Consider the following 12360-nt stretch of genomic DNA (forward strand, 5'->3'; position numbering starts at 1 on the left):
CTCGATTACAGATATTTCGCATGTTTGCTAAAGAACTTCCAACGGAGGACCTGTATGGTGTTGGAGCACGAGCTACAGTCCTCAAATAGATGACTACCAGTCATCTTTACTAAAACATTAAATCAATGAAGGACGGTGAACAAATTCAGGTCCGAGGATCATGACGGGTACCATCTCACTTCCACAAAATCATGAGGCAGTAAAAGGAGCACTGCTGTCGAGCACCATCCCATGACGCGAGAGACGAAAATCTCCTTGGCACTGCTACAATATCGCACAAAGGCACCACCAATAGGTCGACCAATTTTCAAGTTTGAATACAAGATCAACATACTCGGGAAATACATTAACCACCGTGTTGGAGATGAGAAGCTGCTTGATGTCGCAGGGTACTCACGAACAACAGTCGACTCACGGGAACTGAATGATAAAACTCGTGGAGGGTTGTGTGGTATCCCATCTTGCCATATACACAACATCGGTACCAGTACCTCCAACATTTTCTCCCCCAGTACTGTAAGTCCATTCCATTAAACTACACTACGTTTATTTTTGCATAAACTGTATATTGTGCCAGCCAAAAATGTGCAGTATATGTTCGCATTTGGGTAACTCACAAGGCCACCTTGGGTATTATCAGTTAATACACAAAATAATATGTTGTTACATGATACACTATTGTAATTCAGATACTGATAGTTTTAATGCAAAAGCTAACCAGTGCAGATGAAAGTTCTCCAATCCTACCATAAAAAGTTGTTGGATTTCAGCACTAATTCAAGCTTATCTTTTCAGTTGTTGGATTTCAGCACTAATTCAAGCTTATACTCTTCAAGAACAGTAGCGCCTGTTCGAGTCCTATGCGAGTTCTGATAGAAGGGTTAATGCATTTCCACGCAAGCCAAGAACAGTAGCGCTGGTTCGAGTCCTACGCGAGTTCTAGCAGTAGAATTAGTATTCCCACGCATTAAGAGATGTAGCAACCCTGTCCTACTCGATCTCATACCAATCTGCGCGAACCTTGAATAGGGGGATTCCCCCCGCGAATTCAAGGTAGCAGAAAGTTTAATATTTTCAATTCATGCGCGAGCGAGATGCAGCAAGGAGGTGCACCCTTGCGCGAGCATTTAGCAGCATGACACTAGCCGGGGGCGAGTTACTATCACTCCAACGACTGGGGGCGAGTTACTATCACTCCAACGACGATCGTCACTTGGGGGTGCGATACGTAACACCTTGGCGCAAATAAGAAATAACTCAGGGGCGAGCTGCGTAACACTCTGAACTACATGTTTAGGGGCGAGCTACATAGCACTCCGTTATAGCACAACATTCAGTGATCACGACGGAAGGAACCTACTCTCATATCTCATAATTTGCACTTTCAAGGAGTCATCCAAGAAGTATCTTGAAGATTATCGTCTCGTCCAGCTATGTTATAAGGTCAGGCGCTTTATATCTACCAAAGGCTCGTCCATCGTGATATATCTATTACAAAGAAAAATGGGTTTCTCTCTACAGCAACAAATTTTCCCAGGCATCAAGAGCATCAATCTAGTCCGTAAATTACAAGGAAAATGGGTATCTCGTGAAGATGTACAAAAGCTTGTTAATGCAAACGTTCCAGTCATTTTACTTCATATCATTCTTATTAATTCATTGGCAACTCGGCAGCACGAGCACATTTTAGACAATGGTGTGGGTATTGCAGCATCAACACATCCAGAGAGTCATAATGGCTATAAAGGCCCTTTTCTACTATAACAATGTGCAGTCTGGTTTTCCTTATATGTTCATCGTTTGTTGTTTCTAATATCTAAAGAGCTTACTGCACTTGAAGTCTTTAAACTAGCAAGATCATTTGGTTATTATCATACTGCCTCAAGCACCAACAACGTGAAAGGATGGAGAAATTACTAGCATAAACAAGTACTTATATTCAAATTAACATGTATATGCTAGTGGGGGAGACTACACTACTATAGACAACTTTATGCATACCAGTATCAAGACCAATCGTGAAGTAACAGGAAGAAATATAAAGACATTCAAACTGTTTCAAGGAGAGGTACCCGTTGCCAGCTTAGAATATTTTTATACAAAAAGAGGGATCATGTACTCTGCTAACCTATCTTCACCTAATATACAAAAGAGTGTTCACACCCAAACACTGTGAGATATCCCGGCCGGAACTCTACTGGTGTGTCAAAAAGATGCAGCTTGACGAAAAAGAAAATTGCTGCAAATGGTGGAATAAGCAAAAGTCAGATCACCCCTATCAATATTTACTACCGGGAAGCAAGTCAGTACTCCCAAGAGTCTGGAAGTACGACCCTAATTTCTTCCAAAGATAGTTGCAGCTGCAATTCACGAGATTTCGTATCAGCTAATTCCTGGCGCACTCCAGCCAACTCTTCAGTCAGCACCCTTAAAGCAGCGGACAACTTAGTATTTTTGCTCTCTAACCGTGCGATTTCCCGTCTCATACCGACATCAGCACCACCTCCCAAAGCAAGTTGTTTTTGCGCATCATTTAGTTGAGTGCCGGATTTCAGAAACTACAGGGGTAAGAGTAAATAATATTATGCCTCCTTGTCTTTTAGCTACTCGACGTATACAAGAAATGAGCCGTCATTCGAAGGAAGCAACTTGAGAAAGTAAGCATGAGGATATCTACTTATTAAGCTAATGGAAACTTCCAGCCAAGTGTCTATTTACTAGAACCTCTTCCACTGGGGTACAGTATCAGGCTAAAGCATTAAACTAATGCTTTCGAATCTTGATATATAAACAAACGTGATCAAGCTAGCCTCTTTAATTTATTCGAGTACAAGGCATGTCATTTAACCAATTGATCGAATCACTTACCTGGTCGTAATGTGCTGTCATGGTTTTAAGCAATGTGCCGCAATCAGGCTCGTTTATCGGTTGGACTAGAGATGGAGAGGCAAGGACTGGTCGACTAATGCCAGTATCAGATTGAAGGATAGAAGCAGCTCGGCATACTCTAACATTTTCGTTCTCTGGACAGGGGTTAGTCGAGCCACTTCCCATCATTCCGCGGGCAGAAAATAAATTGCAGTCAAGCAAAGATTCAGTTGGGAAGGGTGGTTGGATAACCTTTTCTCCATTATCACAAGTAGGTTCTATGTGACCTGAAACATACAGTACGAGAGAGAATTCGATCATGAAATATTAAGCTACCAAGCCTAGAGGTTATGAAATGTGTGTGCAAGGGAGTAAATGTACCTGGTGATAAAATACTGTCATGGGCAGGAGACGCATTATCTTTGCTAGTTAAGTTATCATCAACAAATACGGTGCTGGAGAAATCATTTCCTCTAACGGCTTCTCTTCCCAATGGAACTTGAGCATCACCCAAGTCGGTGAAAGGACTTGGACAACCAGAAGAAATGTCGTCAGAACTTTCAGTTTCCATTCCAAGAACCTCGTCGCCAGAACCAGAATTCGTGCTCTCTATTTCCGTCAAAAGCAGGGGCAAATGCACCGACTGGACAACACGAGCTCACTTCTTTAAAAGTATAGCCTTTGTTAACCAAACGTTTGCTGCGGCGAGCAACTTGACATATCTTTCCAGACATAGCATCAGGAACTGTTACAAACTTTGAAGCTTTATTCACTAGTGGGTTCTTCGGACGTCGACTGTTAAATGTGGAAGGAAGGGGCTGATCACCTTTACGAAGCCTCTTGAAACTTGTTTTTCCATTGCTTGCTCCAAAGTCATGGGCATCCGACGTATTAGCCCCAGCCGCTTTTGTCTTATAGTGTCTTCAGCGAATTCTAATCAGACTAGAAGGAGAGGAAGATCCTTGAAGGTCATCGGTCCCCATTGAATTCATTTCTGGTGCTTTAGGAGAACAACCGTCATAAGACTCGGAATCGGATTCGATGACAGTAACTCCTGGCCTCTGATTAAGAGGAACTGCATGAGTTGGGGCTGAGATTTCATTTACATTTAGATCTCTATCATAACGCCAATCAACAAACTCATCAGAAAGTGACACATCAGACAAGCTTCTCGGTAGGTCGAAGAATTTTTCTATACGAACGTCGCTGCTGTCATCAACTACAGGACCATTTGGGTGTGCATTGTCAGCCAAGCATCAAAGATGGGAACGCACATGAGATGAGGACGAAAGGGGCTATAAACTAGACCCAGGCAAGAATCGTTTCTTCTAGCATGGGAATTAAAAATAAACAATGATACTGGCGCACATGCTACGGATTACCAATCGAAGAGGATCACATACCTGGTGTCGGTGTGAAACCTAAGTTGCTGAAATCCAGTGCTGTTTTAATAATCCAGACTTATCCAGTAGATTTCTTTCGCCAGCCCTCCTACCAAATCCAGTTAAGAGTTCAGGGAATCCTAAAATTCTGGTTTTAGGGATTTTATTTACAATACCTAAATCAATTGGGGATTTCTCTATAACGGATCAAGAAATAGAAAGTGAGAAGGATACGTACCTTGGTAAGTGTATCAGCTAAAGGGGTAAACGATTGATTAATTCAATGAAGCCATGGAGATTTCTGATGAAGTAATTTCTCCAAGTCGACAATTTTTCTCAGTAGTCACTGAATTGGATAACTATAAAGAAGCCTGGAGACAAAACAAGATGTTTCATCCGAGGAAACAGATCTGTCATGATAAACAAGGAAAAATGAATGGGAAAATACAAACTTATCCCTGGAGTTCCATTTTATGGTTTGGAAGTGGAAAGCAAAAACGAAATAGTGGATTAGTGGAACATGGAAAGGCCCAATAAGTTGGAGGGTTTAAGCTGTACACCAGATTGCAAGGCGCAACACCAAAAGCCCAATGTCTCTACGAAGCCAATGACCGGTGCACTGGAACTTGTATTTAAAACTCAAGAGGAGAGTTTGCATGAGGTTTCAACAGCTGAGGAACATGCTTGGGGGAGAGTCGCAATGCACTTCAATAAACACGGTTCAAGAAGAATCCAATTGTCTTAATCCCATAATAAATTATGGGTTAAGAAGGGGCGATGTTTGTGCCATAATATTCGGGTATCGATACGAGCTAACTACATTACTATTAGCGGGAAATGTTTATCAGCCCAAGCCTAGTAGCCAGTAAAGATCGGTCCATTTTGCTGACCCACTTCCAGAGGCCCCTTTCCACCTAAAACCCTAGAAGAAAGTTCTAGAACATCCAGATTATTGTATAAATACAAGGAATCTTAACCCTAATGGGAGGAAGAAAAATCCGAAACCATTGTAATCGTAACCAAATCAATACAATAATTCTCCTTAGGGAGATTGATCCATGGACGTAGGCACAATGCCTAACCACGTTAAATTTTTTGTCTTTCATGTTTTCCTTCAATTCGTTTGAAATCCTAATTTTATCCTAAATCACAATAATCATCACCAAATCTCGTGTTTGTGCCTAGAAACGATTTAGGGTACAAACAAGAATGATTCATGAAACTGAGTAATAAAGGTGAGTAGTTATTTATTATCAATCCATAAGATCAGTCGTGGGTTCGATTACGGATTCGGAATAATAAAATGAGCATTATCATCCAATAGGATCGTGGATTCGACTACAAAATCGAAATAATAAAATTGTTTATTACCATTCCATGAGATCAGTCGTGGATTCGATCATGAAATCGGAGTAATGAGTTTATCTATTACCATTCCATGAGATCAGCCGTGGATTCGATCATGAAATCGGAGTAATGAGATAGAATAGATTATCTTCTAGGAATTCAGTGGTGAATATCACGGTAGAATTAATCTATTGCAGAAGGAATATTATCTAGTTAAAGCGTCATACCCGTTCTGAAAGGTGCATAGTCAGGAAACAGCGAGTGTTGCCGATGTCCTGAAAGCTTTTTTCCCTCTCAACAATCATGTATGGAGAACCGCCTGAATCTATACACGTTCTCTCTACATAGTCAGGGAACAATGAGTGTCACCGACGTCCTGAAGGCGTTAATGCTCTCAATCTTACGGAGAACCTCCCAATCGTTCTTCTATGTAGGGGGGTCTCTCTCTATGTAGTCAGAGAACAGTGAGTATCACCGACGTCCTAAAGGCGTTAAGTTCTCAATCATACGGAGAACCGCCCAATTATGTTATTCTACATAGAGGGCATGATGAAATGTGAGGCATCGAACGCTCAGCTAGTGGAGGCTTTTCGAGAAACATATTCATCATGGCTCGTAAAACACGAATTGTCACATACGTTCCTGAAGCCGTGTCAGAAACATGCAGTATCATGATTTTACGATTTTGACCTTTGTCGAAAATCCACCATCAACAAATATGCACGACTTGAAAGATATGTTAGGGAATGAAACTGTTCAAGTCAAATATCAATAACCTCAAGTGGAAGGATGATGTTGTCGTTGTATCTTCTTACTTCTTCCCTTCTTCAAGCCTTCGCAATACTTGTAATGTCTGATATCCTAACACTTTCAAGCTAACCCATACGAAGTTGACTCTAGTACATAATCAAGCGACTCTTAAAATGAGTTTTGATTCACTAAAATATGACAATCAAACTTGACATACCAACGCTTGGTGGGTTCAACTGAGCTATGCTCTAACATGTTGGCAAAGTCTGCCAATATAGGCAGCCGAAGATGTTGAATATCGATGGAGAATAAGTGACTGTCGACACCGAAGATGACTTGGAAGGCACTCTGATGTTATGATGCTGCATGAGATACGACGTCATGTTGTGAGTGGGAGGTGTCATCACGCTGATACTATTCTGGTGAATGGGGGGTAGCTTCACGAAGACGTCATGCTGAAGAAGATGGCTCGAACTACTTGACTCTATAGCAACGGCTATGTCTGGTGCAGTTAGCTTGGCATCTCGTCTTGGTGATGACGACTTATGGTTCGTGTCATGGATTGACATAGCAACTGGACTTGTCTGTGGGACTAGAATGAACTAGTTGAATGAAAACATGAATGCACCAGTTGCATTCATCTGGACTGTGGATGGTTTCCGTGGAACTAGACTACAGTAGTTGTGATCAGCTGGTCTGTAACAGTTATCAGTAAAGTTGGAATGCAACAATTGCGATCAACTGGGCTACAACAATTGCTGAAAAACCCAACTACAACAGTTCGATCAACTGGACTATAGCAGTTGTGGGGAAAAGGGCTGCAACATCTCGATTAACTGAACTGCAGCATTGCTGAGGAACTAGACTACATCAGTTCTATCAACTGGACTGTAGCAGTTACGCGGAAAAGGATTGCAGCAGTTCGATCAACTGGACTGCAACATTGCTGAAAAACTGGACTTCAGTAGTTCGATCAACTGGACTGTAGCAGTTATGCGAAAAATGACTGCAGTAGTTTGATCAACTGGACTGCGGCATCATTGAGGAACTGGAATACAACAGTTCGATCAACTGGATTGTAGCAGATATGCAGAAACGGACAGCAACAGTTCGGTAACTGGACTGCAGTTGTTGCTGAGAAACTGGACTACAACAGTTCGATCAATTAGACTGTAACAGTTATGATCACCATCGAACATGAGCGCGTTGAGGTTTAAGAGTCAAATCAGCAGTCAAGAACTTTGCATATGAGCATTTTGTGGATAAAATTGACACAAAAACGTTCACAAATGTTAAATACGTCATTTTTTGATGTCGCTGCTCCAAACTCAAAAATAATTTTTCTCCAAACATTGAAATTCTACTTCCATGATGCTGGAAATTGACATACGGTCTCAACGGGCCAAAAATCATTCAATTCGGATGCATGATGAAGAAGTTATCGAAGAAACAAATTGCATGTGGAGCAAGCCGGATGGATAGATTGCTGATGGGCAGGAGTGGCGCAACTTTTACTGACATGGCATATCACATGGTAGAAAGTTGCTAATGTGACAACTGATATGGTTAGGTGCTAGCTGACTTGGCACTCGGTTGACGATGTGGCATTAACATGTTGATGACGTGATCCATTTTTTAATGGCTTTGCTCGGTGAGCACCTTGCTCCAAAAATGTTGATGATGTGATTGCTCCAAAAATATTATTCTCCAAATGTATAAATTTTACCTTCATGATGTAGTATATTGAAATACGATCGCAACAAGCCAAAAATTATCCAATTCGGATGTCATATGAAGGAGATATTAAAGAAACAAGATCGATCACCAAGCCCAAGAAATGGGTGTAGTTGGCTAAGCCCACGAAGTGCGGCAGAAACATCCTGCAAGCCAAATGATATGGGGAGGAATAATCTTGCAAACCACGGCTTTGATGAACTCGCGACTTGGCTTGGCTGGTCTGGCTTGGATCGGCTGAAAGGGTGGATTCATCCACAGTTGAGAGAAGCCGGGGCGTACAAATCTGAGAGCTATGGAATTATACTAAGCCGCGACGCGCTGAACCATCATCAACTGGCCTGTCGGAGGCGGTAGCCAGATGAGACCACCGGGCAGAGCCGTCGGGTAAGGATGTCGGCCATGACTGTCGTTGCCGGAGAAGAAAAATGTGACGTCAGTCTGGTCGCCGGCGAACTGCTGCTACTGACGTTTTCGGAGAAGTCAACTGCGACGGAGAAGGTGACCCTGATGTAACAGTGACTTCATGCTGATGCAGGACATAATATGCTGACGTCGTGAAGGAATATCCTAAAGGCGTTAGAAATGCAACGGAAATGTTGACCGCGTTATAACATAACGGTATACGTTGACGGCGTTATAATGTTAACGGAAGATGCTAACGATGTTTAAACCTTCACGGAATATGTTGGACCTGTTATGGAATATTCTTCCACGTCACCTACTGACTCGACTTCTGGCTAACATGGTAACTAACGCGGCAAACTATCGCTGACGTGGCGTTTCGCTTGCTGATGTGACTGGTTGACGCGACATCGTAATGCTGACGTGTCACGCTGACGTGGCTTCATACTGACGTGATGCGCTCTTGCGGCACCATACTACTGATGTGGCAAATAGTGGTGATGACATGGCCGATGATGTGGGAGATTACTGGATGCACTTAGCTGACATGGCGAACAGATGACGTGGCGTTGTCGAAAGGTACTTGGTAGCTGACATGGTGCCGACGTGGCAGATGACGTGGCGGGTGACACGGTCGTCTAAAGTGGGTGAACACGACCGATGTGGGTGATAAGAACTTCTGACGTGGGTGAACAAAACCTCTGACGTGGGTAAACGGATTTGCAGCCGGAAATGCCGCCGGAATTGGATGTCGGCCATGGTCGCCTGGTTTGGCCGTCGGTTTTTTTCTTTTGAAACCTTTCGCCACGGTTCTGTAGATCTGTCATCTATTTCTTCGAGCTTTGTAACGGTTGCTTCTTTTGAACTTCACAACGGTTTGTCAAGCTTTTGCTACAGTCAATGTTGATTGTTGTCTTTTCTCTCAGACTCTTTTTTGCAACAGTTTTTCTCCTTGAACTTTTTAGCAACAGTTTTCTGTAACGTTTTTTTTTTATGCTTTTCTGGACCTTTTCGGGAAGGTTTTTTTTTCTAGGGTTTTCGCCTCCCGTCTTTGTCGTACGTGCAGCTGGTGCAGGTAGATGATGGAAGCAGTTAGAGATAGGTAGCTTGATAAACCGGTAACATGGTGGTGGTGATTTCGACGAAATTCGAACTTGGACATGCTGCCGCTACGTTATCTGGGATGCAATTTCTTGAACTTTGGACTTGTACATGTTGCAGATCGAACATCCTGGCAACAGTTTTGATGGTGCTTTCACTCTATCTTTTGTTGCGGATTGAACGTCCAAGCCACAGTTTCATCGAACTTTGCAGTGATGTAGTCTCGTTGGTTTCTGAAGGTAACTGTTTCAGAAAACTTCGAACCGCGAAGTTGGAGTGCAGCAGTTGCGATCAACTGGACTGCAATAACAACGACTGACTAAACCGCAGCAGCTGCGATCAGCTGGACTGCAGCAATCGCAATCAGAACTGAACTGGAGCAGTTACGATCAACTGGACTGCAACAATTATTGTTGACGGCTTCCAAATTGCTTTCTAACGAACAGGATTTTGGATTTTTCTGTACTACTTTTCTCAACTAGAAAACACGATTCTTTTTTTCGTATTCCCCTTAGTCGGCGCCAATGTTTGTACCCATGAATATTTCCAAGCACAGAACACGATGATTTTGATGATGATGATGAAAACTAGGGTTAATAACACAAAACAAGCATAAAGATGATAGACACGAATTTTACGTGGTTCTGCATGGTTTGCCTACATCCACCGACGAATCCCCGTAGGGAGAGATATTTTATTGATATGATTGATACAATTGATTTATGATCCCTTTTAGGGTTTGTTGGTGTATTTTCCTCTATCAGGGCGTCCATCTTTAGGGTTGAGATTCCCATTTATTTATACAATTGAATACATGGGTTAAACCCTAATTTCGAGATAAACTTCATGCGCAAGTGATTTGGCTAGGAAGACATTTGGATGTTCCGGAACTTTCTCTGCAGCTTGGTCATCAAGTCATCCAGAAACTTCCAGCATCTTCTTCCAGGGTTTTTGCACTGGATCGATGGAAACGGGTCAAATAGACATGGGCTTGCGGGTTTGACCAACGACCTTGACTTTGACTGGCATGGTTGACTTTCACTGTTGACTGTGACTATCGATCTTTGACCGGCAGACTGCCTTGACTGGAGACATGGCTGGAGACTGGATGGAGGCTGGCTAACACCACAACTGACATATGGATGAAGGTGATAGACGCATTTATATGTCTATTTTGATCTCTATTATGTGTATTTTTAGTGCTCGATTTTGTACTTATTTGATTATTTTAGGTTTTTGGAGAAATAAGCTTTTGTGGCGAGATTGGCTCGAAAAGTGGCATTTGCGCACCCCCAGAAGGAAGTACTAAAGGCACCTAGAAGACGCGCTAAAAGCACCCTGGAATTTTACTATGTGCACCCAAAAATTTCTATTTCCACCCTGTTTGCTAAAGGTCAGTGGGTAAGGGGCTACCTTCATCTTCCCATTTGAATATGAATTCTGCCGCGAACAGTTGCAGCGAAGAACCAATTTTAGGGTTTCAGTTTTGAGCAACTTTTGAGGAGATTCAGTCGGAGTAATTCGTTGGGTTGGACTATATTGGATTAAACAGGCATTGTATGATTGAATAAATCGATATACTTGGGCTGGATAATCCGATGTTGAGTGAAATAGGGAGATGGTTAGTTTTCGGGTTATGGTTTTGAGTTATAATTGGCAGTTGTGTGGAACAGTTGGACATAATATATTATGTTTGATTCGATTTGATCTTATGAAAGATTTTGGAAGCTTAGTCAGCTCAGAAGACGCGTAAGGAAGATTTTGTGCACTCGGAAAAACAGAGGTTGAAATATTCTCGGTAAGATTTCATGTGGTTGTTGTATGTTCTACGTCATCTGAGACGTATTTGAAGCGTGTTGGTCTGGATTGAGCTGAAGAATAAAGCGTGCAGGGATCAAACAGGGAAATTATTCCCGTGATATCGCAGGAAAGGAAATAAGATCACTGTGAGTTATTACAAGAGATTCTATGGGTCTGTCGAGTATAAATAGGTTGCTTAGGATGCCAGAAAGGGGTTAGCGAGTGATTGGGGATAGAACATAGAGTTGCAGAGAAGAAACCAGAATTCGCAGGAAAAGTTCCCTGCTGCTGCTGGTGAAGAAGAAGCTGAAGAACAAAAACAACATTAGACAGTCGTGAAATTTGCTGCAATACAGAACAGTCGTTCTTGCTACAGTATAATTCATTGTAACAGTCATTTAGTAACGCTTATAAACGTTATAGTTCTCTCTTTTCACCAATGTAAACACACTTTTGATCTAATAATAAATATTTGAGAGTGTTTTCACCATGTGGAGCTAAACCCCATCACTGGTATATCAAGCATGTTTGTCAATGTTAGTGATCAAAACTATGATTCTTTATTTCTAGTCTATTATAGATAAGTCTCAGACTAGGATAGAAAAGTGTAGTTGAGCTCAAGGACTTCATGGCGATTCATCATACAACGACGAAGATCTACTCAAGGAACCGTGGAACTTCATCAACAAAAAGGTACGTGGAGACTTGAACTTATCTATCACTCAAAAGTCTATCTATTCTGTCTCCTACTTCTTATGAGACAAAAAGTCGTGTGCTATATAGACTGGATCATACACATTTGACATTTCGAGCTGAGTATTCACTACTTATCTTTTTCTCGAAATCGTGTGTTGGTAAAGCGTTTCGCTTTGATCAAGTTTATCTTCACCTAGTGACGAAAGTCATGAAAAGTTTCAATTATTTTGAGAATTTCTCTGACGTGAAACGGTCTGTGAATAACTGCTATATAACG

At 41.9% G+C, this 12360-nt stretch overlaps 1 protein-coding gene across 2 annotated transcripts; it reads right to left on the reverse strand.

The window, feature by feature from the left end:
- Positions 1-1980: 1980 nt before the first annotated feature.
- On the reverse strand, positions 1981-4677 carry LOC113357040. 2 transcript variants are annotated; one of them, XM_026600304.1, is made up of 5 exons: positions 4489-4677; positions 4272-4359; positions 3250-4087; positions 2869-3155; positions 1981-2558 (listed from the first exon to the last, which is right to left on the reverse strand). In XM_026600304.1, the coding sequence occupies exons 3-5, from the start codon at positions 3437-3439 to the stop codon at positions 2304-2306; spliced, it is 732 nt and encodes a 243-aa protein (XP_026456089.1). In that variant the 5' UTR covers positions 3440-4087; positions 4272-4359; positions 4489-4677; the 3' UTR covers positions 1981-2303. The 2 variants fall into 2 exon arrangements, with proteins under 2 accessions (XP_026456089.1, XP_026456090.1); XM_026600305.1 differs by having other exon boundaries at positions 4272-4390.
- Positions 4678-12360: the final 7683 nt, after the last annotated feature.

Source organism: Papaver somniferum, chromosome 3, assembly GCF_003573695.1.
Source record: "Papaver somniferum cultivar HN1 chromosome 3, ASM357369v1, whole genome shotgun sequence".
In the NCBI taxonomy this organism is placed as follows: Eukaryota; Viridiplantae; Streptophyta; class Magnoliopsida; order Ranunculales; family Papaveraceae; genus Papaver; species Papaver somniferum.